The 24127-nt window shown below is 35.5% G+C and overlaps 7 protein-coding genes across 9 annotated transcripts; 4 read left to right on the top strand and 3 right to left on the bottom strand.

Annotated features, from left to right (window-relative positions):
- The first annotated feature begins 4163 nt into the window (after positions 1-4163).
- LOC108815698 (glutathione S-transferase T3-like) lies at positions 4164-4868 on the top strand. Its single transcript, XM_018588218.1, has one exon. The coding sequence runs from the start codon at positions 4164-4166 to the stop codon at positions 4866-4868; it is 705 nt and encodes a 234-aa protein (XP_018443720.1).
- A 1042-nt stretch (positions 4869-5910) lies between these two features.
- On the top strand, positions 5911-6600 carry LOC108815697 (uncharacterized). The gene has a single exon (XM_018588217.1). The coding sequence runs from the start codon at positions 5911-5913 to the stop codon at positions 6598-6600; it is 690 nt and encodes a 229-aa protein (XP_018443719.1).
- Positions 6601-8051: 1451 nt separating this feature from the next.
- On the top strand, positions 8052-10809 carry LOC108835034 (serine/threonine-protein kinase WNK8). 2 transcript variants are annotated; one of them, XM_056990377.1, is made up of 6 exons: positions 8054-8600; positions 8694-8731; positions 8837-9064; positions 9149-9527; positions 9603-10017; positions 10099-10809. In XM_056990377.1, the coding sequence occupies exons 1-6, from the start codon at positions 8547-8549 to the stop codon at positions 10641-10643; spliced, it is 1659 nt and encodes a 552-aa protein (XP_056846357.1). In that variant the 5' UTR covers positions 8054-8546; the 3' UTR covers positions 10644-10809. The 2 variants fall into 2 exon arrangements, with proteins under 2 accessions (XP_056846356.1, XP_056846357.1); XM_056990376.1 differs by having other exon boundaries at positions 8052-8600; positions 8694-9064.
- A 1410-nt stretch (positions 10810-12219) lies between these two features.
- Positions 12220-14382, bottom strand: LOC108836367 (uncharacterized). Of its 2 annotated transcripts, XM_056990379.1 has the most exons (8): positions 14249-14382; positions 13930-14165; positions 13676-13822; positions 13503-13601; positions 13233-13424; positions 13020-13139; positions 12873-12944; positions 12220-12690 (listed from the first exon to the last, which is right to left on the bottom strand). In XM_056990379.1, the coding sequence occupies exons 2-8, from the start codon at positions 14113-14115 to the stop codon at positions 12466-12468; spliced, it is 1041 nt and encodes a 346-aa protein (XP_056846359.1). In that variant the 5' UTR covers positions 14116-14165; positions 14249-14382; the 3' UTR covers positions 12220-12465. The 2 variants fall into 2 exon arrangements, with proteins under 2 accessions (XP_056846359.1, XP_056846358.1); XM_056990378.1 differs by lacking the exon at positions 14249-14382 and having other exon boundaries at positions 13930-14175.
- LOC108836368 (uncharacterized) lies at positions 14286-15167 on the bottom strand. Its single transcript, XM_018609529.2, has 4 exons — positions 14990-15167; positions 14691-14918; positions 14527-14606; positions 14286-14423 (listed from the first exon to the last, which is right to left on the bottom strand). The coding sequence occupies exons 1-4, from the start codon at positions 15107-15109 to the stop codon at positions 14375-14377; spliced, it is 477 nt and encodes a 158-aa protein (XP_018465031.1). The 5' UTR covers positions 15110-15167; the 3' UTR covers positions 14286-14374.
- Positions 15168-18436: 3269 nt separating this feature from the next.
- LOC108815696 (uncharacterized) lies at positions 18437-18556 on the top strand. The gene has a single exon (XM_018588216.1). It carries the CDS (start codon positions 18437-18439, stop codon positions 18554-18556), a length of 120 nt encoding a protein of 39 aa, XP_018443718.1.
- Positions 18557-20695: 2139 nt separating this feature from the next.
- On the bottom strand, positions 20696-23762 carry LOC108814133 (rab GTPase-activating protein 22). Its single transcript, XM_018586635.2, has 5 exons — positions 23440-23762; positions 22931-23066; positions 22801-22850; positions 22344-22397; positions 20696-22128 (listed from the first exon to the last, which is right to left on the bottom strand). Exons 1-5 carry the CDS (start codon positions 23661-23663, stop codon positions 20865-20867), a joined length of 1728 nt encoding a protein of 575 aa, XP_018442137.1. The 5' UTR covers positions 23664-23762; the 3' UTR covers positions 20696-20864.
- Between the last annotated feature and the right edge of the window lie 365 nt (positions 23763-24127).

Raw genomic sequence — 24127 nt, forward strand, 5'->3', positions numbered from 1 at the left:
TTATATAAAAAAATCATACACTATGGAAAAAGAGCAGTCGAAGAAAAGTTCCAACGGTCTCATGATCTTTTTTATGAGAGGATAATAGCAATATTTTAATAAGTGACCAAACTTTTTGCAGTCGCAAAATGAGGAGGAAACTTTGGATAAACCATTTTACTTTCTGACCGAATAACCTTATGAATCATAGAAAATGATAGCTGAAGGGGGAGGGTTTGCAAGTGTTATTTACATCTTTACTTTTTTGTTTCCAGAGTTATAAGGAATGACACTTGCTATGACATTGATTTCATCGAAAGAGTAGACTGAGGTATACATTCTTTAAAACCGTCCACGTTAGAGCTGATATAAGATCCATATCTCAAAGCTAACATCGGGTCTAAGGTAAAACTGAGAATGCGCCAGCGGTCATTAGTTCAATTGGAAAGGATCCTGACCATTGTGTCTGAAGTCCCCAGTTCGAATGACCGCTAAGACAAAAACTAATATTATATGTAATTACGGGTCTAGGGAGATTAAGGTTTCGGTCCGAACCTCCAGGTAATTCAAAACAAGAAAACAGAGAATGTGCAATTTTCTACCTAGCAATATTTGACATGCCATATCCATTCACGAATATCAACCATATGTACAAAAATCAAGAAAATAGTGTTAAAGATGGTTTAAATAATGATGTTTTCCAAATACCCTAAACTAGGTTTTAGGTTAAAGTCTGAGAAGGTTTTTGATGGATGAGATAGTGTGTCGTGGAACTTTGTCGGAATGTGATCTTTCTAAGTTTCTGAGGCTTGGAAGAGGATCGATATAGGCAATTGAATTACCGACAAACCATCAACTAAATGTTTGGAGTATAGAGTTTTAGAGATTTTGTATACTGGATTTAAAATGATATAAAAAGTTTCAGACGAGGTCAAATCGTCAAATAGTGGGATTTGAGCGGTTAAAGGAGAAAGAGAAGATTTAAATCATTTGGTGTTAAGAAAAACATGAAACAACCATTTACGAAATTTTGAAACAAGAAAAGAAATAAATAAAGGACAATTTCATATTATAGCTATCAAACAAATTATAATTCATTTGATAGCTAAAAGCCCTGATTTTCATTTACAATATATGTATTTTATGTAATAGTGCTATATTACCCATCAATTTAACCTATGTAACCTGTTGAGAATTATTTATTACAATAAATATTAATAAATGATTTAATAAATTGTGGTTTCCGTGGGTGCATATTTCTTTAACTGTTTCTTCTACATACATACAAACATAAACCACTTACTTTCAAAGGGAAAGAGCATGGATTATGGGCTTGCAGAATTAAGTTTACAGGAGAAGATAGCACCGTAGAGAACGACGAGGTTATGTCGTCATTTCTTTTTTGAGTTTCTTTAATACCGTGGATCTTGAATTTTTTCTTTGTTATTTATTTTTAATTTTTATGGTATTCTGCATTGCTATGGTACGGTGAAGAATAATTACTCTGGGCCAGTGAATGCATGTATCGCCATGGCTGAAAAAGAGAAAGGTGTGAAGAAGATGAACTCGTCGTCGACTATACTATATGCGGTGGAAGAAAGTTATAGTATAATACGCTGCTTGTATTTATGTATCATTCGCAAGTACCAAACTAAATAGCATGGTATAGTTCTTGTAATTATGTACCATTCACAAAAAATGGAATAATACTTACATCTCTACTTTTCACTGATATTGACAAACATATATGTTTTTTGTTACTCTGACTCGATCACCGACATATGTACGATTGGTACTACTATCACCTTCGACTGTTCAGCAATTTTATTATTTACCAATTTTTAGTTTATAAGTCAAAGTTTATTCTATAATTCATATTTATATAGTATATTTTAATATTACATAATATTATGTACTATTTTCAGAGTGTGATAATTCGATTTAAAGTTTATATTTGGGTTTAAGATTTATATTTCAGTTTTCAACAATTAGGGTTTAGGGTTTAGAGTTTAGAGGGAAGGGTATGTAAAATGAATATGTTTGTGGTAGTTAAGTGTCTTTTTGGTTTGGATAATGTTTCGTATTTATTATGGTGAGTGAGATTATAATCTTATATTAGTTTGGTATGGCATAGAACACTTGATGCATATTTATCTGGTCAATCAATATATATATGTGGATAGCTTCTCTTTCTTTCATTTGGAATATATATTATAGCTTATATTTGAGTTTGAATTTATGAATTAGTATTCCAGGTTTAGTATATATGGGTTGGGATTGGGTATGTTTAGTATTTAGGGGTTGTATGTTGAGTTATAATCCTATAATACTTTGACGATATAGAAAAAAACACTCAGTATATATATATATATATATACGTGGATGGCTTCTTCTTTTTATGTGTAATGGTTTTTAGGTACTTTTGACCTTAGAGCATCCGCATTAGCGGTTTTTAACCGGGTCATGGGCTCGAGTTCTAAGGGCCGAAACAATTAAAGAAAATGAAAAATGGGTTTATTTGCGTGAACTGGGCCTTACGCATGAACCCGTATGAGGGGAGTTCAAGCCACGCGTCGATCACTCATTGGCTTCTCCTTTCCGCGTTGACGAGGAAGAAAGCAGGGTTTCCGCGTTAGTCGACTCATTTCTCTTTTCTCTGTAAAATCTAGGGTTTGTTCTCTCAGGGGTGATATTTTGTGCGACGGCGATTCCCGAAGGTTCTCTCCATCCAATCGACGACGGACAGTCATCTACACGATCTCAGGTGAGTATCTACTAGATTTACGGTTTGTAGAGTCCATGTTCGGGTCGAAAGCGGTTGTTCGATTTGAAATCGATTTGGGCGTTTCGAGTTTTAGAGTTCAATATTGACATGGCGTTTCGATTAATCGTCATGGGGGTTGTATTTACCCAGTTAGGGTTCGTTAATCGGGGATTCGATGTTGATTTGGGGATTTAGGGTTACGGTTCAAAATTGATTTGGGGGTTTTAGGTTACGGTTGTTAATCGATTGTGTGGGTTTCGTTTGATGGTTTTAAATCGTCCATGAGTGGTTTATTGATTCGTTTTCATTTGATTTTTAACTTTTATGACTTTGCTAATGAGTTATGTTTGTGTTTCTGCTACAGATGGATCCCGCAGCAGAGAGAAGAGACACAAAGAGGAACATTGAGTACAACAACTCATTACGCTATGTGGCGGATTCAGAGTACGGTATTCCAAAAAAGGTGTTACTGTGGTGGGAGAATGATTGCTGAGGTTGAGAGGAAGGAGGAGCACGACACTCTTCCTGGGAAGCGGTTCTTCACCTGCATAAACTACGAGGTAAGAAAGAAACATAGTTTATTGTTTCTGTTATTTTTTTGTTTCTGTTTTTAATTTCAGTTTATGGTTTTACCAAGGCTGATGGGCTCCACTACTGTCAGCCTTGGGTGATTGGTGTACATGAGGAGATCGAAAGGCTGACTAGCCGGCTGGAGGAGGCTGAGAAGGTGATCAAGGAGGTGCCCATCCTCAATGAACAGATCGTGTCTCTAGAGGTTAGTGATCATTCATTGAATTGTAATGGTTATTGTTTGTTGCTCTTTCATTAGTTATTAGTTCAATTAAAAGAGAGTATTAATTCATTTTCATTGTTGATTCCATGTCCAGGAACAGGTTAAAAGCCTCTCTGGTCTGCTCGATGTTCTCACTGCGAAGGTGCATGACCTGGAGATGGTCTGCTTCGATTGAAAAGCAAAGGTACGGTCTGATCTCATTGGTCGCTTCCTTTGTGATGCTCTCATTGGTCGCTTTGTTCGTGATGCTGTGATCTCGTTCTGTTTATTTTTTTTATTAATATGTTAACGTTAACCGTTATTTTAACTGAGCTACTTGTAGTTCAGTTAAAATTAAACTAGAAGTACAATTTTATAGTAGAAGTTGTTGTGTTTAATAAACTAGAAGCTAAAACTAGAACTTGTAAAAATTATCATAAATTCTTTGTGTTTGTTGGTTGGTTGTTGTGATTAATACCGATTGTACTGAGCTTTAAATAATGGTCTCCACTGATTTGATAGTTGTAGTTTAATGAAGTTGTTGTGTGATCAATGTTTGGTAGTTAGAGTTAAATGTAGTTGCAAATTGTAGTTTAAAAACATAACAAATCCACTTCTAAAACACACACATACCAAACCGAAACAAAAATGAAACCTTTTACCCAAAACTCCCAAACCTCTCCCGCGGCAGTTAACCAAAGACGCAAGTGGTCAACCAAAGAAGACGTTGTGCTCATCAGTGCTTGGTTGAACACCAGCAAAGATGCAATCGTCAGTACTGACCAGAAGGCAGGAGCTTTTTGGAAGAGAATAGTGGACTACGTGAACGCCAGCCCTCAGCTTAGTGGCGCCGTCCCTAGAGAGTGGAGTCAGTGTAAGCAGAGGTGGGGGAGAATCAATGAGCAGGTGTGCAAGTTTGTCGGCTGCTATGAAGCAGCAGTGAGGGAGCAAGCGAGTGGCCAAAACGAGAATGATGTCATGAAGGCTGCCCATGACATCTTCTTGAATGACCTTGGCATCAAATTCACACTTGAACATTGTTGGAGGGAACTTTGGTTCGACCAAAAATGGAAATCACTCGGTGTGTCCAAAGATGGTCCCAAGGAGAAAAGAAAGGAAGCTGTGGAGGTGGTGGATGAGGAGGAAGCTGCGGATGTTCGGCCTCCTGGTGTCAAGGCTTGCAAAGCAGCCAAACGCAAGAGGCAGGGTTATGATGAGATACATAGCATGCTTGCTGTGAAAAAGGAGATACAGAAACAGAAACTCCTAGAGCGTCTCCTTGCCAAAGACCCTACCCATCTATCTGCAAACGAAATCACCCTCATGGACAAACTCATTTCTGAAATGATTTGAGATCGGTTTGTACTTCTATCGATTGTTTGGTTGCTGTTGTGGTTCATTTGTACTTCCTGTTGGTTGCTTGTTGTTGTGGTTCATTTGGGTATAGGGTTGCTTGCTGTTTGGGTATAAAGTTGCTTGCTGTTTGGGTTTTGGGTTGCTCATGAGTATTTAATTTTGTTTCTTGTTTTCTTTTGTCTTGCAGGTCACGGGCTGGAGTTGAAGTTGTATGGCAGGAAGGGAATGCACATGTTTTATTAGCTTTATGGTTGTTGTGTATCACGGGAAAGTGTAGTGTTTTGTTTCTTTCTACACTTCATTTCAATTAACTTGTCTTAACTTATGTACTTTGTACTTGTTTGGTTGCTCACAGGTAGCAACCACATCTCTTGAACTTGTATCGGCTATGTACTTGATTCACTCTGCCTACTCTATATATAAAGCTATGTACTGTCTTCATAAATTTGCTCACTCTTTACTCTTCTTTGAAACTCCTCTTCTTTACTCTACTTTTTGCTCTACTATCAACAAGACTATCTCTCAACAAACATTCAGTCTCTGCTCTTCTTTCTATATACTATCAACAACACTATCTCTCAACAACACTAACTCTTCTCTCCATCTCTCGACATACTATCAACAACACTATCTCTCAAGTATCAAGACAACTATCAAGAGAACTATCAAGACAAGTATACTCTTCTCTCTATCACTCTTCTCTCTATCTCTCTTTGTCAATAATTTTTTTTTAAGAAAATAAGATATGTTTTATATAAAACTAGTGAAGATTAATTTTTTTTTAGATATGTTTCTTATTAAACTAGTGAAGAATTTAATTTTTTTTTCAAAAAGATATGTTTCTCATTAAACTAGTGAAGATTAAATTTTTTTTTAAGATATGTTTCTCATTAAACTAGTGAAGATTGATTTTTTTTTAAGATATGTTTCTCATTAAACTAGTGAAGATTAATTTTTTTAAAAAATCTGAAGATATGTTTCTAGTGAAGATTTATATTTTTTCATTTTCGTTTTGTATGAAGGAAGAAGAGTTCAAGTGATGTCTTTCTCATCAGATGATGCAGCAGATAAAGTAATTGAAGATACGTTTGACCAACATGTTGATAATTTTATCGACCAACAAGTTGATAATTTCATCGACCAACAAATTAACAAGCCGAAGAGACGAGCTTATATCGAAAGACATAGGGAGCAAGGCCACCAAGACCTTTGGAACGACTATTTCAGTGAAAATCCTACATACCCACCAGAAATGTTTAGGCGGCGTTTTCGAATGACCAAGCCATTGTTCCTTTCCATTGTCGATCGCCTGAGTAATGAAGTTCCATACTTTCGTCAAAGACCAAATGCTCACGGAAGGTACGGCCTATCTGCACTTCAAAAGTGTACTGCTGCTATACATATGCTAGCATATGGTCAATCGGGAGATACGTATGACGAATATCTTCGACTTGGTGAGAGTACCGCACTTTTATGTTTGGAGAAGTTCAACGAAGCGATAATACAATTGTTTGGAGATGAGTATCTACGAAAACCTACACCATTTGTTCTTCAACGATTACTCGATATCAGAGAGGTACGCGGATTTCCGGGAATGATAGGCAGCATCGACTGTATGCATTGGGAGTGGAAAAACTGCCCAAGGTCTTGGAGAGGGCAGTACACACGAGGTCACGGAAAGCCGACCATTGTCTTAGAGGCTGTGGCATCACATGATCTTTGGATATGACACGCATTTTTCGGTTTACCAGGTACCCTCAACGATATTAATGTTCTCGATCGGTCACAAGTTTTTTTGACATTATACAAGGTCGAGCTCCTAAAGTTAATTTCACGGTCAACGGCCACAATTATCGTATGGCGTACTACTTTACAGACGGAATCTATCTGAAATGGTCAACATTTATCCAATCCATCCCACTACCTCAAGGTCTTAAAGCTGAGCTTTTTGCTGAAAAACAAGAATCCGCCAGAAAAAATGTCGAACGTGCTTTCGGAGTTTTGCAATCGAGGTTTGCAATAGTAAAAAATCATGCTCTACTATGGGGCAAGGAAAAGATTGGAAAGATTATGAGAACTTGTGTCATACTACACAATATGATAGTAGAGAACGAACGAACACACATATACTCTGTCTGATACATCTGAGTTTGAGTCGGGAGAGTCAAGCAGGAGTTCACAGGTGGATATCTTGCAACCTACGGACTCCCCTTCCAACTTCGTTAATAGGCATGGCGTTCAAGCTCAAATTCGGGATCAGCAGAAACATGATCGTTTGAAAGCCGATTTAGTTGAAAATATATGGCAAAAATTTGGTAATCTAGATGAATAATCTTTGTATGTTTTTGAATTTCTATTGTATTAAATAAAAAATTTTAAAATTTTCTTTTTTAAAAATAATATTATTTTATTCTTATGAACTCTATTTTCGGGTTCACTAATGGAAGAGCAAAAGTAATACAGGTTCATCACTATTCACGGACCCACCAAAAAACAATAAAAAATCCCTATGAACCCCTCCCCCTTGGGATTCACTAATGGGCATGCTCTTATGTTTTATTAGCCATGTTGTTTTTTATTTTTCATTTACCTGCTACCTATAAAAAAAAATAAAACCGGTATTTTGTAACACAAATGTTAAAAATATATAATGTCAAAATTAATGACAGTTACTTAATTTACACTTCAGATTTGGTTATTTGACAAATTCTTCCATAAATAAATAGAGTTTTTTTTACACGTGTAAGACTGTTAGATAAAAACTCTAATTTTTAAATTACAAAAATTATCTATATAATTTAAATATTATGATTTAATCAACTGCTGAAATAATTTGAATCCACAAAATAAAAATAAATTTGGATGATTTCTATAATATTAATTTAGATATTTTTTGTTTGAGATGGTATAAAATTTGGCTAATGAATTTTGGTTACTCTTTTTCTTTCATTTAGATAGTGCTTTTAGATTATTAATATTATTTTAAATAGCATTTTTCAAAACAAAATATTCTTTTTTTTGCCAGATTCATACCTTAAAAAAAGAAAACTTAAAAAAAAAGACAAGTAGAAAAGAGGGACAAAAATAAGAAGGGATAAAATAGTAAAAGAGCGTAAAAGGATTAGATTCTCGGGAGTATATTTTAATAAAAGGTGGGTGGGTGGGATGATGATGATGTTGTTTGAGAAGGACAGCTCATTTGACTTTCCGATAAGGCCGCGAACCCTCACCATTATTCCCCCAAATTTGATTAGATTAATTCTCAACAACAACAACAATTCTCTCTCTCTCGATTGATTTGATTTGTGAAAGCAGCAGCAGCAGCAGCAGCAGCCAAAAAAAGAAAGATGGTGGATGATCAATTCAATGGAGGAACTTGATCGAATTACAGAGAAGAAGAGATCGGGGAAGAAGATGGGGATTCCTTTCGCCGCCAGGCTCCGTTTCCGGTCTCGGTTTCGATCATCAATCGACTCCTACTGCTTCGCTCGTGAGGCCTTCTCTGATCATCGTCCTCTCGATTGCTTCTTCTTATAGCACCCTTCTCCTTCTTCTTCTCCCTCAATCAATCAATAATCTCATATCTTTCCTCTTTCTCCTTCTTTCTTTTTCTTTGTGTGAAAAAATAAAAATAAATAAAATATAAAAACGGCTTTTGATTCTGGAATATTGGGTATGGAAGAAGAAGCTGATTTCGCTGACAAAGATCCTTCTGGCCGCTACATTAGGGTACGCTTCCCTAACCCTATATTGTTTTTTTTTCGTAGCTTTGTTTGAATTAGCTCTCCCTTTGATCCTATTGCGTTTTTTTGTTTTATTCAGTATGATGATATCCTGGGGAGAGGCGCTTTCAAGACTGTGTATGTTTTTTTAATCCACACCCTTTTATGCCTTGTCGTGTTGCAGAAACAGATTGTTGTGTTTTATTTATTTATTTATTTTTTGGTTCCAATTAATAAAATCAGATACAAGGCGTTTGATGAAGTAGATGGAATCGAAGTTGCATGGAACCTAGTGAGCATAGAAGATGTTATGCAGATGCCTGGTCAGCTCGAAAGGCTCTATTCTGAGGTTCATCTCCTTAAAGCCCTTAAACATGATAACATCATCAAACTCTTTCACTCTTGGGTCGACGAGAACACCAAGACTATTAACATGATCACCGAGCTTTTCACCTCTGGTAGTCTCAGGCTGTAAGTGTATTCTTTTCCTTTTCCTTTTTTTTTTAAATTTCATCTCATTTGGTTGTATTGACACAATTATATATATTCTATTAGGTACCGTCAGAAGCATAGGAAGGTTGATCCCAAGGCTATCAAGAACTGGGCCAGGCAGATTCTTAAAGGTTTGAACTATTTGCATTCTCAGTCCCCTCCTGTTATTCACCGGGATCTTAAGTGCGACAATATATTCGTCAATGGGAATACTGGTGAGATCAAAATTGGTGATCTCGGCCTTGCAACTGTCCTCCAGCAACCCACTGCTCGTAGCGTCATTGGTACTCCCGAGTTCATGGCACCTGAGCTGTATGAAGAGGAATACGATGAGCTTGTCGACATCTACTCTTTTGGCATGTGTATGTTGGAGATGGTTACCTGTGAGTACCCCTACAACGAGTGCAGAAACCAGGCTCAGATTTACAAGAAGGTCACCTCGGTATGTGTCTTGTTGACTTTTTACCTAAATGTTGAAGCTTTTTGCATCCTTCCTCAAATGAATGGCATTTTGCAGGGTATAAAGCCTCAATCTCTCAGCAGAGTTGAGGATCCTCAAGTTAGGCAATTCATAGACAAGTGTCTTCTTCCTGCCTCTTCTAGACCAACTGCTCTCCAGCTCTCCATGGACCCCTTCCTTTCCAGAGATGGAAGCAAGGACTCTTCTCCTCTTCTTGCTTCAACAAGCAGTGCATCTAATCCTGTCAGACCACCACCACAGCTTGAAAATCTTCCCATGGATGTGGATCATCATAACGAGGATAAAAGTGTCTCCATCTGCTCCTCTCGAAAGAGCAACAACGAAGAATCGTACCCCTGGTGCCAAACCATTGAACTTCAGAGGTTTGCAGAGAATAAAGAGTTCAGGTTGAGAGGAGAAAGGAGCGATGACGTCACTGCGTCAATGCTTCTGCGTATCGGTGATTCATCTGGTTCGTTTATAAGAAATAACAAAAATTCATACCTCACAGTTTTCATTTACTGAATCAATGAAATGTTTTAAACAAATACAGGCAAAGGAAGAATCGTACACTTTGCATTCTATCTGAATTCAGACACAGCAACAGCAATCGCTGAGGAAATGGTTGAGGAGCTGCATCTAACAAGCCAAGAGGTTGTAGTGATAGCTGATATGATCGATGACTTGATAATGCAGCTTCACTCTGAGCGGACCTCATCGCATCCAAATCAAACCTCTCAGGATCTAGCCGTCCGTGAGGACCATGAAGCAGCAAATCAGCTAACTGTGAACTCCAAAGATGAAGAATCAATGAAGTCTGGCATATCAACAGACTATTACTTGCCTTTCTCCTCAAACGGAAGTGCTGCCAGGGAAGCTGGCCAGGATGCAGAGTCGATGAGCTCGTTTCTTGATTCTTGCTCAATGATGTCAACCCTTTACATTTCAGACAACGAGTACCCAGAAGATCTCAAGACAGAACTGAACATGATCGAGTCACAGTTTAACCAGTCCGTCCAAGATCTGATGAAACTAAAGGAAGATGCTATAGAGAACGCAAAGAGAAAATGGATTATGAAAAAGCAATCAAAACCCTGATTTTGGTACTTATTCTTGGGGCCATGATTGGTGTAATGATATACTTCAATTGGTGTTATATTTTGATTTGATGTATTTTGTACTTAGCAAACATGGAATAGTGTTATTCGACTTCTATTATTTCTGTACTTAACAAACATTGAATAGTGTTATTCGACTTCTATTATTTCTGACAATTAAACACACTAAACTCGTATGGTATTTCACATTTTCTTCATTTTTAAAAATGATTATTTTAGTTACAAATTAATCTTTTAACTTGAAAACATCGATTTAATTTTAAAGTTCATATTATTATTCTCATTTTGTTAGATGTTTATAATTACTATTCTCATTTTATTAGATGTTAATCATTATTATTCTCATTTTATTAGATATTAATAGTTAGGAACATAATATATTGATTCCTAAAAATTTTATATGATTTAGAAGAATATATAATAAAATTAATTCAATTTTCGATTTAAAATAGTTTGATTAATTACATAAAAGAGATATATACTTGAGGTTTCTTTATAAAATCTTTTTTTTTGTTTATTTATGTATAATAACTAGTTGTCGTCCATATCCTGATAGGACTAATATATATATACCAAACAACTTTTTAATTATAATGTTTATCTTTATAAGAAAAGATAAAATGAAGAAGCATAAAACGTAGTGGAACATGAGATCAAATGAAGAAGCAACGAGAGAACAATTTGTGTAAGTAGTCCATTGTTTTTGCGGAATGGACCTTGCTCATCGACTCCACCTCCAACCATGACAGGTATGTGTATGCAATCAGCAACTCCAACACAGTCTTTGAAATAAGGATAGAACCCCTCTATATGGGTTTGATCAACACTAGCACTAGTGGTCTGAAAGAAATCCATGAGATTAACATGACTTCATTTAGCACATATTGGTGAAATGGTGGTTGATTGTTAACCAGAATATCTGAAGAGATATTGAACAGCTTGAGTGTGAAGGTTGTGACCAATGATGAACACAAAAAAATGGCGAGTTGCTCCTCTATCTTGATTCGGTTGGTGAGCCGTATTAAGCTTCTGGTTTGGAGGATATGGCAGAGCTTTTAGAAGACAACTTATCCATTCAGAAGTTTTATTAAAGGATAAATATGCATTTATAACCTTTAGGTTAATTAATCTAAAACAAAAAGGTGTTATTTTTGTCATTTTATTTTTTTGTGCTATTTTGTGATAAAAACTTAAAAATTGCAATTTTAGAGATTTGCCCTTACAATGAAATGTATGAGGAATTTGCGACAGTTTAGGGTCACGTTTGCAACAGATTGTTTGCAATTGGTTAAGATGGTGTCTGAACCAGACGAATGACCTGCATTTGCTACTTATTTAGAAGACATAAAGACGTTGAAAGAGTTCTTTCATAGCTTGGAGATCATTCATGTACCTCGGACACAAAATCAGAAGGCCGATGGACTAGCACGCAGCGCTAGGAAACAAACGACCTTTGTTGTGCACATGAATACAGAGCTACCAATATGGTTTACGGAGTCAGTTTGAGTTTGAGTTTGTAAAAGTGGACAAAAAAAAAAAGAGATTTGCCCTTAAAATTATGGGAAAAATAATAACTAAACAAAACTGTGTGGGCATACAATCATCTACTCATAATTCTTCTACAAATTATGAAACAAGAATTCAAAATCTATTGAAATACGATTCCATCCGACAAAACAAATCACGAAATGGTCACTCAATTGAAAACAGAAATCGTACAACATAATGAAGCATTGTTAAACTCTCTCTATCGGTTAAGAATCGGCAAAGGATTCTTCTGGTACCAAAGAAGATGCACTGAATTAGAGAGTGAGGGCAGTTCGAGCCATGGACAAAGCGCCATCATAGGACTGGTTTCCCCCAATAAAGCCGCTCATGTGGACAAAAACGCAACCGGGGATCTCAGCAGCTTTGGAGAGTTCCTCGTCTCTAAGGCCTCTCCATTGCTCAGGAAGAGCCTTTCGGTTCTCAAACCTGTCTGGTGCCACCGCCACTGCTTGAACTCTCCACTGCTTTCCTCGCTCGTCCTAAACATCATTTGCAATAGTTATTCAATTAAACAACAACCCATATTATCATTTTACCGCACTAAAACATTCAACATTTCTTCAGGAGAACCAACATTTAGAAAAAGAAGTAAATATCCTTTTATCTATAGCCCTATTTAATCCCTGAAATCCTGAAAGTTAATATTGCACTTGAAGGTTACCTGATATATGACGTATTTGATGAGGGGTTCGATCTTCATCTCTTGCTCAAGCTCGAACAAATGAAGCTTCCACTGCTCACCCATTGAACTAAAGGACTCAGAATAGTGTACTAGCAATTGATAAGATGGAAGTGTAAAAGCACTTACAGGACAGAAATTTTTGAGTTCCATGATCTCGCCACTAGGGTCAGTCTTGAACCTTTCTTCAAGACACTGCATCACGATCGATCGAGCCGGTAACCACGACCTTGCATGAAATCTTACACTCTACAGGGGGCAGTGTTAAAATATACAAGTTAGCTTTTGAATGACTCTTGGGAACATATATAACTAAATATCACAAAGAGCTAGAAATATTACATCGAGGAACTCTTTGCCAGCAAGAGCCATGGCAAGCTGGAAAGCCTCATTCTCCTTATCCTGTGACTGGTCAGGGTCAATCCAATCAAGATTCAATCTTCCAACCCTCGAAGACAAATGTGTGTTGTTCACATATCTTGGAGGCTGATCTGTATCATACCGATTAACTCCATTGTCCACAGCATCAATCGCCTGTCAAAAAAGTTGATGAAACATTTAACAAAAAAAAATGCATGAAGAATGATTAACAATGATAGAGAGAATAAACACCTCCATGAAGCTCTTGTAGACAGCAAGAAACAAGCGAAGGACATCAGGGTGATCTTGGTCGACGTTAAGTTCCTTAGCAATGATCTCCTTTCCAAAATGCTGAAGCAAAAACAACATTTTCAGACAAGACTTTCTTTCTTTCTTTGTTTCAAAAGGGGGAGCAAAGCAATAACCTTGTAAACGAGACCGGCACTGCTGAGTTTGGTGTTGAAACCATGTCCAAACACCTCTTGGAAGCCTTTCTGGTGATGATCATAGCGGTCATGGTCGGGGTCATAAACACCTCCAACGTCAAGCACTGCATCAAGCTCTCCCAATATCTGAGAGAAAGAGATTTACAATCGAAACCTTAAATTCCCAAAATCAAGTTCGAACACCTAAACAGTCTCCGACTACTAACTCAACTCCTAAGATTCGTTTGTGGTACCTTAGGGTCACGAGTACGGACGATATCGGCGCCGGAGAATTTATCGGAGAGGCGGATCATGAAGCAACCGAGAGCCTCGTCACAGTGAAAGCTTCCATTGTGAGTACCAACTTTCTTTACGGAAGCCTCCGAAGGAGAAGCGGGAGTGATAGTAGAGTAAACCCTAACGACGGCACAAGGAGCCATTGCTACGAGAGGAGGAAGAAGACTCAAGTTTCTGATTAAACACTTGGTTACTGGAAACATGACGAAATTTCATGAAATTTGTCCAATGGGCCTCTTTTATAAGATACATACACAGTTTGGGCCTAACGTGCACCTTTTATCGGCCCGCTATCACCGTTATGGCTTGTTCCGTCTTGTAGTCAATGCCTTGACATGCCAGTGCTGGCTGTAATGCGAGGATTCAGCTCTATTTCACGCCACGTCAGACATGCGTTGTGTTTCAGGCAGGATGTTTTGGTTTTATGGGTCGTGGTATAGATAGGTTTGAGCTGAAAATTTGAACTAAATGAGACCAGTAGACAGAAAAAAATAACTCTTAAAAGAGCTGGTTGCCAGATTGAGAAGAAGGACATAAGAGTTCCAAAGAGAAACCTGAGATAGGGAAGGAGATAAACGAGAGCATAGACAGAGTAACGCGTTTTCCCAGTGTCAAGCCAAGCGAAGACCCAACTCTGATCCACAAGAAGAATAATTTGTTACTTTTCATCAAACCAAACAAAATATTTTTTTTTTTAAAAGAAAGAAAAGGAAGAGACCAGCCAATTGAAGTAAGGGATGAAGCTGATGATTCCCATGGCTGCTATTCTCATATCTGTTGACACTATCGCTGAGTTCTCCTCTTCTTCGTCCTCATCCTCAACTCGCTTCGCCACCGGAAACACAAAGGAACTGAGTATGCACGCGCCTATAGCCGATGCGAGCGGCGCGTCCTGGGAAAACTCCGCTCTGCAAATTAATCTCTTTACCTTCACCTTCCTACACAGCTAAGAAGAAAAAAAACAAAAAAATGTTGGCACAGGTAACATACATTGAAAGAGATTGCTGATCGATTCACCTTGTCGTTAGGGTTTTGTAGGGGAAAGTAGGCTATTGGCAGCGACGAAGAAAGTAGACTGAGGCTTCGCATAAAGAGAGAACCGTGGAATGAAAGCCACCTGGTCGACGGAGACGCCATTGATTTTCTTCAGCTCTCAGCTTCCTTGATTTTGATTTGGATGACACGCGCCCTCCCTCCTAGTATTGGGAAAGTTGCACTGAGACAATTAGAGACAGAGAAAGACAATGGCCCACAACTATTATATTGGCCCATTAGCCCAACTTCTTGAAACGGATCATTATTTTTTTTTTTGTCAACAAACGGATCATTATTTATTTATTGGTCCTTTTTGGGGTGGGTGTTCGGGTTTCGGTTCGGGTCTTTTCGGATTTTGGGTTTTCGAAGTCAAAGATTTCAACGTCATTCGGGTATTTCTAAATTTTGGTTTGGGTTCGGTTCGGATCCTTGCGGATTCGGTTCGGATTCGGATTACCCGTTTAAATTATTTTCAAAATTTTAAAATTCATTATATACTTTAAACTTCTCAAAATTTATAAAAAAAATAATATATTACATATAAATTTCAATATGTCAAAGTACCAAAACTTAACATATAAATTGGTTTGATTTGAATATTTGGATAAAAAATCAATACATATTTTATGTATTTTTAATGTTTTGAATATATTTTAACTATTTAGACATGTACTTTTGACTATTTGTATATATTTTCAAGTATTTTGGATAATTTAAAAGTATTATATATATTTTAGATGCTTTTTAATATACATTCAATCTACAAATAACTAAAATATATATGTATATTAATCTATTTCAGATACATTCGGGTACCTAAAATATTTAGGTTCGGATCGGGTTCGGTTTCAGTTCTTTAAATACCAAAAATTGAACCTATTCGGATATTTAATTAATTTCGGTTCGGATTTCGTACTACTTTTTCGGATCGGATTCGGTTCGGTTCTTCGGGTTCGGTTTTTTGCCCAGCCCTAAATCCTTTTATGATTGGAAATTCTGGGATATTTGTTTTTCTTGTCAAATGGTATAATTCATAGTATATTTGGGAGGCATCAATTGTAAATTTTCCGAGAGAGAAAAAAAATCATGTTACAAAATGAGAATTTATGCCTAAAAAAAGGAGAGTCATAGTATGAAAGGGTGTGTGATTAAAACATCACTCTTCCCTCTCGCATAAATCGTGTACACCAAACGTATCGCATCCACCCATCCATCTAACGACTCCCATGAATCTGCTACTTGTTTGTTTCAATGCCAATTTCCATATCTTTTCATTCGTTCGAAGAAGCTTCTCCTTACCAAGTAAACAGCAATATTAATAAGTAAACTAGATTTTGACCCGCGCTTTCAAAGCGCGGATTTATTTTCCTTTATTTTTTTTAAATTGACAAATATTTAGTAAATGTCTAGTTTTATATATTTGTTTTTTTATAAAAGACTTAAGCTTTTTTATTTTTCTTTATCGTATTTCATTTTAAAAGAGTATAGGCCATAGCACAATATCCGGACCCGAAGAATCAATCTGAAACCGACCCAAAAATCAGGGTCCCGAACCCGATCAGACCCGGGGTAAATATCCGAATGAGTTCTAAATTACTATATCCGAAGAACCGGTCCCGAATCCGACCCGAACCGAATACCAAATGAGTACCCGAAGATATCCGAAATATATCTAAAAATATATGTTATAATTATATTTATAATTATTTTAAATTTTAAATTAATATTATAAGTTAACTATAGTAGTTATTTTCGGTAATTTTGAGTATTTTTGGATAAAATATGATAGTTTGGATAAAAGTTTACCCAAAAAATTGTATAAAATGTATATTTTGGTTACTTTTGAATAATTTGGATACAAAAATTTGAACCGAATCAGATACTTTGGTTACTTTAAGTACAAATAACCGAACCCGTTAGATACTTTGGTTATTTGGTTATTTTGCAGGTTCTTATGCATGAGAACCGAACCCACCCGGATCCGGAAAGACCTGACTCGAACCCGACCCGAAATTTTATAATACCCGAATGAGGTTTAATTTCAAAACCCGAATGGGGTTTAATTTCAAAACCCGAAAAACTCGATATCCGAAAGAACCGATCCGTACCCGAATGGGTATCCGAACGTCCAGGTCTAATGAGTATTTATGTTTAGAAAATTAAACTTTATTTTTAATAATTAAGTTGGTATAACTCTGATATATTAATTTTATTATGTGGTTAATTTTTTAATAAAAAATATACTTTTAATAAAGATTTATACTTTTCAATGAAAAAATTCAACTTTTTGTGAATGCTTAAATTATATTAAAAATAAAAAACATAATAATTAAGTTATTAATTTTTGTTCACTACACAAAATATTAAGAATTGTTGAAAATAAATTATTTGAATTTGGAGAAAAAAATAAGAATTAGATCTGATTTCTTAATCGGTCCAAATGGCCTAAGAGAGATGATGTGGGCAGTGGGCTGGATCTAAAAAAAATGACCCAATAAAAATGTGTTATTAATATTACTTGATTGCCCTTAATGAGATAAGCAATGTTAGTTAAAGAAAGGGCAGATTTAGGTAAAAATCACAATAGGATCCTGCTTTAATAGTATAGACTAGATTTTGACCCGTGCTTTCAAAGCGCGGGTTTATGTTTGATGAAAATTTTATATAATCACATTTATATAATCCGTCTTGTATATGCATTTATATAACCCGTCTCATATATGTGTTTTATATCTGGGTTTATGTTCGGCTAAAACTATATTGTACATTTATTTTTAGGTTTTTAATTTTGAATTAGATATTTTAAATATAAATCAATATAACAGTTTTATAGTTTTGATCGGTGTTTTGAAACCCGACTCGGACCTGCGGTTGAACGAATTACCGGTTTGTAACCCGGTATTTTTAATATTGTGATTTTTTCTAAATGATAAGACAAATTCGGTGATCATAAGTTGGAAATTTGTTTAAAATATATTTATATTTTTCAAAATCGTTCTAAATGATAATGATTGTTGTCAAAATTAATAATTTTAGAATTAGAAAACCGGTGGTTAATAACAGTATCAAACATGGAAATAATCGATGCAGTATCAAACAAAGAAATAATCGCAGGCCGAAATTAAATTAGGAAATCGGTGATTAATGACAAACCAAAAAATAATTAAAAAAGAAACCAATGCAGAATGTCCAAAATGTCATTAATGAATACAAAAGAAAATATTTTTAATAGGGGTAAATAGAGTAAAAATCCAAAACATGCTTGTACTTTAATAGTATAAATTGTAATATAAAATATACTTTACATTAAAATATAAAATTTTACATAGAAATACATATATAACTAAATATTAAATTACAATATAAATAATAAACTTCAAAAAATAAGAAAATCGCAACTCCAATCTTTTTATTTATTCAAAAAAAAATATGGAGACAATTAGAGGTTCATCATTTAATCAACAAGAAAATGAGTTCTTATATTGTGTGTATTTAGAAATATCACAACATTCAATTGGCAGCAATAATCAATCTTTAAGAAAAATTTAGGAAAAATAATTAAGAGTAACAATGAAAAAGTTGAGAGTTGGGAAACTAGAAGCACAAGATCTCTATAAAATAGGATGAATAATATTACATGCACTGTTAGAAATTTAAGAAGCTTCATAACACAACTGGAGAACATACATTCAAGTGGTACATCTGAATTTGACACTGTAAGTATATATTATACTCATAACATATGTATATTCATTTTGTAACTAACAATTTTTTATGTTTCATTACTTTGTAGATCAAAATGGCTAATAAAATTTTCTGCAAAATCAAAAACTGAAAAATTTTAAATTTGACCATGTGTGGATAACGAAGAATGATGCCCCAAAATTTATTTTAAAAATATCAACATCGGTACCTCAATTATTTTTAAACCCCAAAAGTGATATTTTTGGCTCTTCGATATTACAATCTCCGAGAATACCTTCATTTTCAATCAATTTAAGTAGTGATGATGATGGATCAAATTAATTACAACATTCTATTAGACCAAAGAAAGCAAAACTCAAAAGGAAAACTACCGAAGGTAATAATTCGACTGTTGGTACTAAAATATCATCAAAAGAACAAATCCTTAATTTTTCAAAATACAGTGGAACAATCAGGGAAAAAAGTTATGAGATAATTGAATTTCGAATGCAAAATAAAGCTAAAATGTTAGCTTTTAAAGAAGTAAAAGAGAAGAATAAAATATTGCTAAAAGACTTAGTTTCTATCATTGATATTACTCATGAATAGTTTCAATATGAACAAGAAAGAATAGTACTAAAATACGTCAAGAACAACAACAACAAACATTTTCGATTATACAAAAAAAATTGGACAATATTTTAGGGGTTTGAAGGTTCCAAATCAAATTTACCTTACTATTAGTGTTGTTAAATTTAAATTTGTGTAATAATTATGTATTTATGTACTTTTTGTTAAGTTCTTTTGTAATGTTGTTGTTCTCTAATCTAGTTCTAAAATATTTTAAACTTATTTTTTTGAAAAATTTAATTTTATGTGTAAAGCTTAAATTTATTTTAAAAATTAAAATATTTATGAGATACAAAATTTTAAGGACGAACCGATAAACGAAAATATGTAAAAAATCATAAATGTGATGTGTAATTGTAAGAACCAAAATTTTTTTTTAAGTTTTGATTTTTTTTTAGAGAGTAAAAAACTTCATATCTGAAGTTATACAATATTTTTTGGAGATATTCTGAATCCTTAAATTTTAAAGTTTTAAATAACGAAACTTCAGATATAAGGTTTAACTATTCAAAATCTTATATATGGGGTTTCATATTGTTTAGCCCTTGTACTTATATCTTCCAAAAAAAATTATTAACTTCCTTATTTTATCATTCTAGTCCTTAGAATTTTAATACAAGAACATATTTGACAAAGATTAATAATACAACACACAAATACAATACAAAATATAAAAAAAGGAAAAATACAAAAAAAATATTACACAAGATTAAAATATTACACAAATTACACTATTATAAAAATTAAAATACTACAATAATAATAATACTCATGTAAATTGGTTTTGAACATTCTAAATCACCAAAATATTATCCATATAAATCTGGTAGTGATTATTGTTGTTCTCGAGTTCTTTTTCTAATGACTCTTTCTTGTTCTGATCAAATAAAACTCAAAAGTGGTATTATCAACGAAATAGTCTAAATTTGTTAATAACATTTTATTTTACTATATTATAAATATTTTATTTGTTAATTTTGTTTGTAATATTGTAAATGTATATTTTTTAGTTATTGTAAAATATTTATGTTTTTTTTTGTTAAATGATAAGGACTGCTATGTCACATATAAAAGTTGTATATAAAAGTTGTAACGTTTAATAGAAAGTTTTGCTTGTGGAAAGAATTATTCTTAAACCTTATATTTGAGGTTTTGCCAAACCTTAAACTAAAATTGATTTCTTTTTGTTATGTTTGAAAACTCTTAACTGTACTTAGAGGCTTTTAAACTAATTTAAAGTCAAAACCTTCTGGTTGTGCTCGCAGGTCTCAAATATCTGTTTTCCATAACAACATTTAACAATCTAAGAGGGTGGTTTCAGAGCATTCTCAATAATCAACCCGAGAGGTTGACATCTCCACCTCTTCCCATCCATTTTAAGTTAATCTCTTTATTTAAGTACCAAAATATTCCAATACATTGCTGAAGACGTTTTCAAGCATTTGTTAGGATGTTTTTTGTTTCACATTTCTAAGTAACAATAACAGATGAACAGTAACAAACAAAATGCAACAAGTAAAGTGAAAGTGGCAAAGAGTCTCTTTCAGATCTTGTCGTGAAGATTGACGACCAAGTCATGAGCATCGTCAAGAAGTTTCCAAACATCAAGATGACCAGCCATGCTATTACATTCCTTCATTATCTCATCCATCCCACTGTACTTCTCTATGATCGTCTTTCTCCTCTGCAACACGCTTGCCGCTATCGCATATAGCAACAAATCTTCCGTCGGTGGTGCCCTTAACCGTATTCTCCCCCATGTCGCCTTTGCGATCCCTGTTCTTATGGCTGCTTGATCTGCCCACATTACTTCCCACAGACAAAGCGTCTGCTCAAATGTTAGTTCTCGTCTGAACATGACCACCACCATACGGTATACAAAGAAGCAGTCTTCCGCTTCTAGGTTCTCCAAGTGCCTGTACAAGCGGATGTCTTTGAACTTTATGATTTTCGATACCATTGAGAGTTGTCTCCTGATTCCAACCTCGTCTAGCCTGAAATTATGTCTTGCTTTACTCATGAACCCGACAAAGCACCAGAACGCGAACGCGTCGTCTTCGATTACTGCGATTAAAGGAGATAGTAAGTCGCTCATTCCTTGACAGTAACCTATTTCTGGGTCATAGACTGCGTAGGCTTCAAGGATCGCGACCAGGCGAGCTGCATGTAAGATCCGGCAGGGCTCCAAGTCCTCATAGTCACTAAGACCAACCTGTTTAGCTATTCCACGGGCTTTTGTGTCAGACACAGAAGCTTGAGATGGTGAGTATGGCACCCATTCACCATTTGCTCTCACTGCATCCAGGCGGATTATTCTCTGCCAAATTGTGGTGAATTCCTCTTCTGCCTTTGATGATGGAGACTGAGTGTCTTTTTCTTGGTTGACTTTTCTACCCTGGCTTTCTGCTGCTTCTTCTTTGGCTACAAGAGGCAAAGTCTCAGTTTCTTCAGAGTTGGTTTCTTCTGAGTTAACGGTGGCATCATGGCTTTCTCCTTCTTCATTCGCTAGAAGAGGTGAAGTCTCGGTTTCTTCAGAGTTGGTTGAGTCTGAGTCATTAGCAGCTTCTTCGGAGGTGACGCCACTCTTTTCACAGTCCTCACCCTGAAGAATCGATTCGGAATTCAACTTCTCTGCTTCTTCTACTTGGATGGATCTCGTGGAGCTACTGACTTGTTCAATATCATGGGAATCAAGAACCTGACTGTCTTCGGTGTTGCTGCTCTGAGCTGTCTGCTTTGAGTCACTGCCACTTTCATTGCGCCTATGCATCTCGCGACACTGTCTCCGCAGGTTTTCATATTCCTTCCTGCAAGGTTTAAATATATATCTAAGAATCTACTTATAAACTGACACGAAATCTAAGCGACAGGAGTTCTCAAACTATTACTTATTCGTAAACTTATGAAAACATTAAAATGTCAATAACCAGCTGCCACCTAACAGGAACAGAGAAAAATGGGAAACTTAATATTGTCAGAAAGTTGAGAAGCCATGAAACTCCATAAGTATAAGTGAACGTACTGTTTCTGCTGTCGGATAGAATCTCTTTCTTCTTCAGTGCTGTTTAAGTCATACCTGTGAGACGTAAGTAGAATAATATTATATTGTGTCTGGATGATAAAGAGTACTAACGTGATCAAAGTATCTTAACGTATAGTGAGGACCGGTTGAATTTCAGGTCGACGAAGCTAGGACTAGTCTTATTAAAATACCCATGAAGAAAACATAAAAGGCGACTCTGAGAGACTCTCCAATTTCTCCTGTCCCAGTTAATGAGTATTGAGTAGTTTTACTGTTGTTGTTCTATTAATTCTAAGTTTCTAACTTAAAACTGTATTACATTAATTACCAGCCCCATAGAAAAAATATACATTTCAAAACATTTAGAACAAACCTAAGGATGAACAGGAAAAATTACCATAAAATCATACTGCAGAGTATATAAAGAAGGGACAAGGAAAAAGATGTTGATTCTTACACTCCAAGGAGGAACAGCCAAACTTCTGGTCTGATGCTTGGATCCACACCCTGAAACAAGGACATGAATTTTATATAAGAGGGCGCAATTTTGGTTAAGAGCAGAAGGTTATCAAAATGGAGCAACATACCCCAGAGCGAACTTTCTTGAGAAATTGGACACCTCCATCACTGAGTCGGCCTTCATCAGTGAAAAAGGCACTCCACTGTTTATACTGAAGAGGATGCTTTCTTCTCCTCAGTGACCAAGGCGATCCAATGCTTCCTCTGGATGACCAGAAAACAATAAGTAACTTCATTTAGTAGACTAAGAAGTAAGGAACAAAATGTGGTGATAAATAGCTTTCTTCGAATAAGACAGGATCAATCGTAAATGTTATGTATAATATTCATTTATGTCAATATACATATCAATGATCAGAAGACCCAAGACTCTTGAACACTTCATCACTAGTTATACAGAACAGCACAAGAGATACCAAGACATTGGTTACATTATTCACTAATTATCTTTCAAAGACACCCTTTTGCCAGGACAATGATCAGTAGTTAACTAGTATGATTTAGCTTCCCCTAAATCAAATCAAAGGACTACTAGTGGTGAACAAGCTTTTACTGTTCCATTTCCGAATCCATATACCTACGGGAGTAGACGACGGTGAAAGCCACGGCCACGACGGTGACAGCCACAGCTAAACCAACATTTGAAGGAGAAACAGCCGTCCACCAAAATCCGCCTGCGTGTCCGACGTTCCTGGCGGCGCCACCGCTGCTTCCGTCCGCAAAGACGACCCGTCTACCGCCGACGATCAGCGACATGAAGACAACGGAGCGAGTGGCCGCCATCGTCGTCAATCGTATCATGATCCCGAAGCTAAGCTAAGCTAGGGATTTCAGATTCTGAGAGCAATGGTGGTACTAATGATCATAGCAATTTTGCTAAACTTATTGTTATTCTCTCAACACCCAAACTAAATCAAAACTGGTTTAAGAAAAAGTCGAAGGTGGGGTCTATTCATTGATTGGGGGCCCATTTCTTTAATGGATCATCTTACAGTTGGGTTAAACCCAAACATCCATGTTTACTATCAGAACTCAATTTTATTTTTCTTTGAGTAACTTTAGTTTTAAAATTAGTAATTTATATATATATACTAGTGGTTTTCCGGTGCTACGCGCCGGTCTGTATGTTTTATTCTTACATGAATTTATAATTTATTATATGATCTTAGTAAAGAAAATATGTTAAAAATATGAAAATGAAAATATATTAAAAGAAAATGATATTTTCTAATATTTTTGATAGTGGTTAACGAACGTAGTATATT

This window comes from Raphanus sativus, chromosome 7 (assembly GCF_000801105.2).
Source record: "Raphanus sativus cultivar WK10039 chromosome 7, ASM80110v3, whole genome shotgun sequence".
NCBI classification, from domain to species: domain Eukaryota; kingdom Viridiplantae; phylum Streptophyta; class Magnoliopsida; order Brassicales; family Brassicaceae; genus Raphanus; species Raphanus sativus.

What these genes read in the sequence shown, in the direction of transcription:
- LOC108835034 (XM_056990376.1), top strand. Translation starts at nt 8,547, where the DNA reads ATGGAAGAAGAAGCTGATTTCGCTGACAAAGATCCTTCTGGCCGCTAC. An exon ending in CTTCTGGCCGCTACATTAGG is followed by an intron (nt 8,601 to 8,693) that starts GTACGCTTCCCT and finishes TGTTTTATTCAG; the next exon opens with TATGATGATATCCTGGGGAG. An exon ending in ACCTCTGGTAGTCTCAGGCT is followed by an intron (nt 9,065 to 9,148) that starts GTAAGTGTATTC and finishes ATATTCTATTAG; the next exon opens with GTACCGTCAGAAGCATAGGA.
- LOC108836367 (XM_056990378.1), bottom strand. Translation starts at nt 14,175, where the DNA reads ATGTTTCCAGTAACCAAGTGTTTAATCAGAAACTTGAGTCTTCTTCCT. An exon ending in TCCGTACTCGTGACCCTAAG is followed by an intron (nt 13,823 to 13,929) that starts GTACCACAAACG and finishes TCTTTCTCTCAG; the next exon opens with ATATTGGGAGAGCTTGATGC. An exon ending in CTGGCAAAGAGTTCCTCGAT is followed by an intron (nt 13,140 to 13,232) that starts GTAATATTTCTA and finishes TGCCCCCTGTAG; the next exon opens with AGTGTAAGATTTCATGCAAG.
- LOC108815696 (XM_018588216.1), top strand. Translation starts at nt 18,437, where the DNA reads ATGGAGACAATTAGAGGTTCATCATTTAATCAACAAGAAAATGAGTTC.
- LOC108836368 (XM_018609529.2), bottom strand. Translation starts at nt 15,109, where the DNA reads ATGGCGTCTCCGTCGACCAGGTGGCTTTCATTCCACGGTTCTCTCTTT. An exon ending in TCCCTTACTTCAATTGGCTG is followed by an intron (nt 14,607 to 14,690) that starts GTCTCTTCCTTT and finishes CTTGTGGATCAG; the next exon opens with AGTTGGGTCTTCGCTTGGCT. An exon ending in TATCTCCTTCCCTATCTCAG is followed by an intron (nt 14,424 to 14,526) that starts GTTTCTCTTTGG and finishes TCAAATTTTCAG; the next exon opens with CTCAAACCTATCTATACCAC.
- LOC108815698 (XM_018588218.1), top strand. Translation starts at nt 4,164, where the DNA reads ATGAAACCTTTTACCCAAAACTCCCAAACCTCTCCCGCGGCAGTTAAC.
- LOC108815697 (XM_018588217.1), top strand. Translation starts at nt 5,911, where the DNA reads ATGTCTTTCTCATCAGATGATGCAGCAGATAAAGTAATTGAAGATACG.
- LOC108814133 (XM_018586635.2), bottom strand. Translation starts at nt 23,663, where the DNA reads ATGATACGATTGACGACGATGGCGGCCACTCGCTCCGTTGTCTTCATG. An exon ending in TCAAGAAAGTTCGCTCTGGG is followed by an intron (nt 22,851 to 22,930) that starts GTATGTTGCTCC and finishes TCCTTGTTTCAG; the next exon opens with GGTGTGGATCCAAGCATCAG. An exon ending in TGGCTGTTCCTCCTTGGAGT is followed by an intron (nt 22,398 to 22,800) that starts GTAAGAATCAAC and finishes TACGTCTCACAG; the next exon opens with GTATGACTTAAACAGCACTG.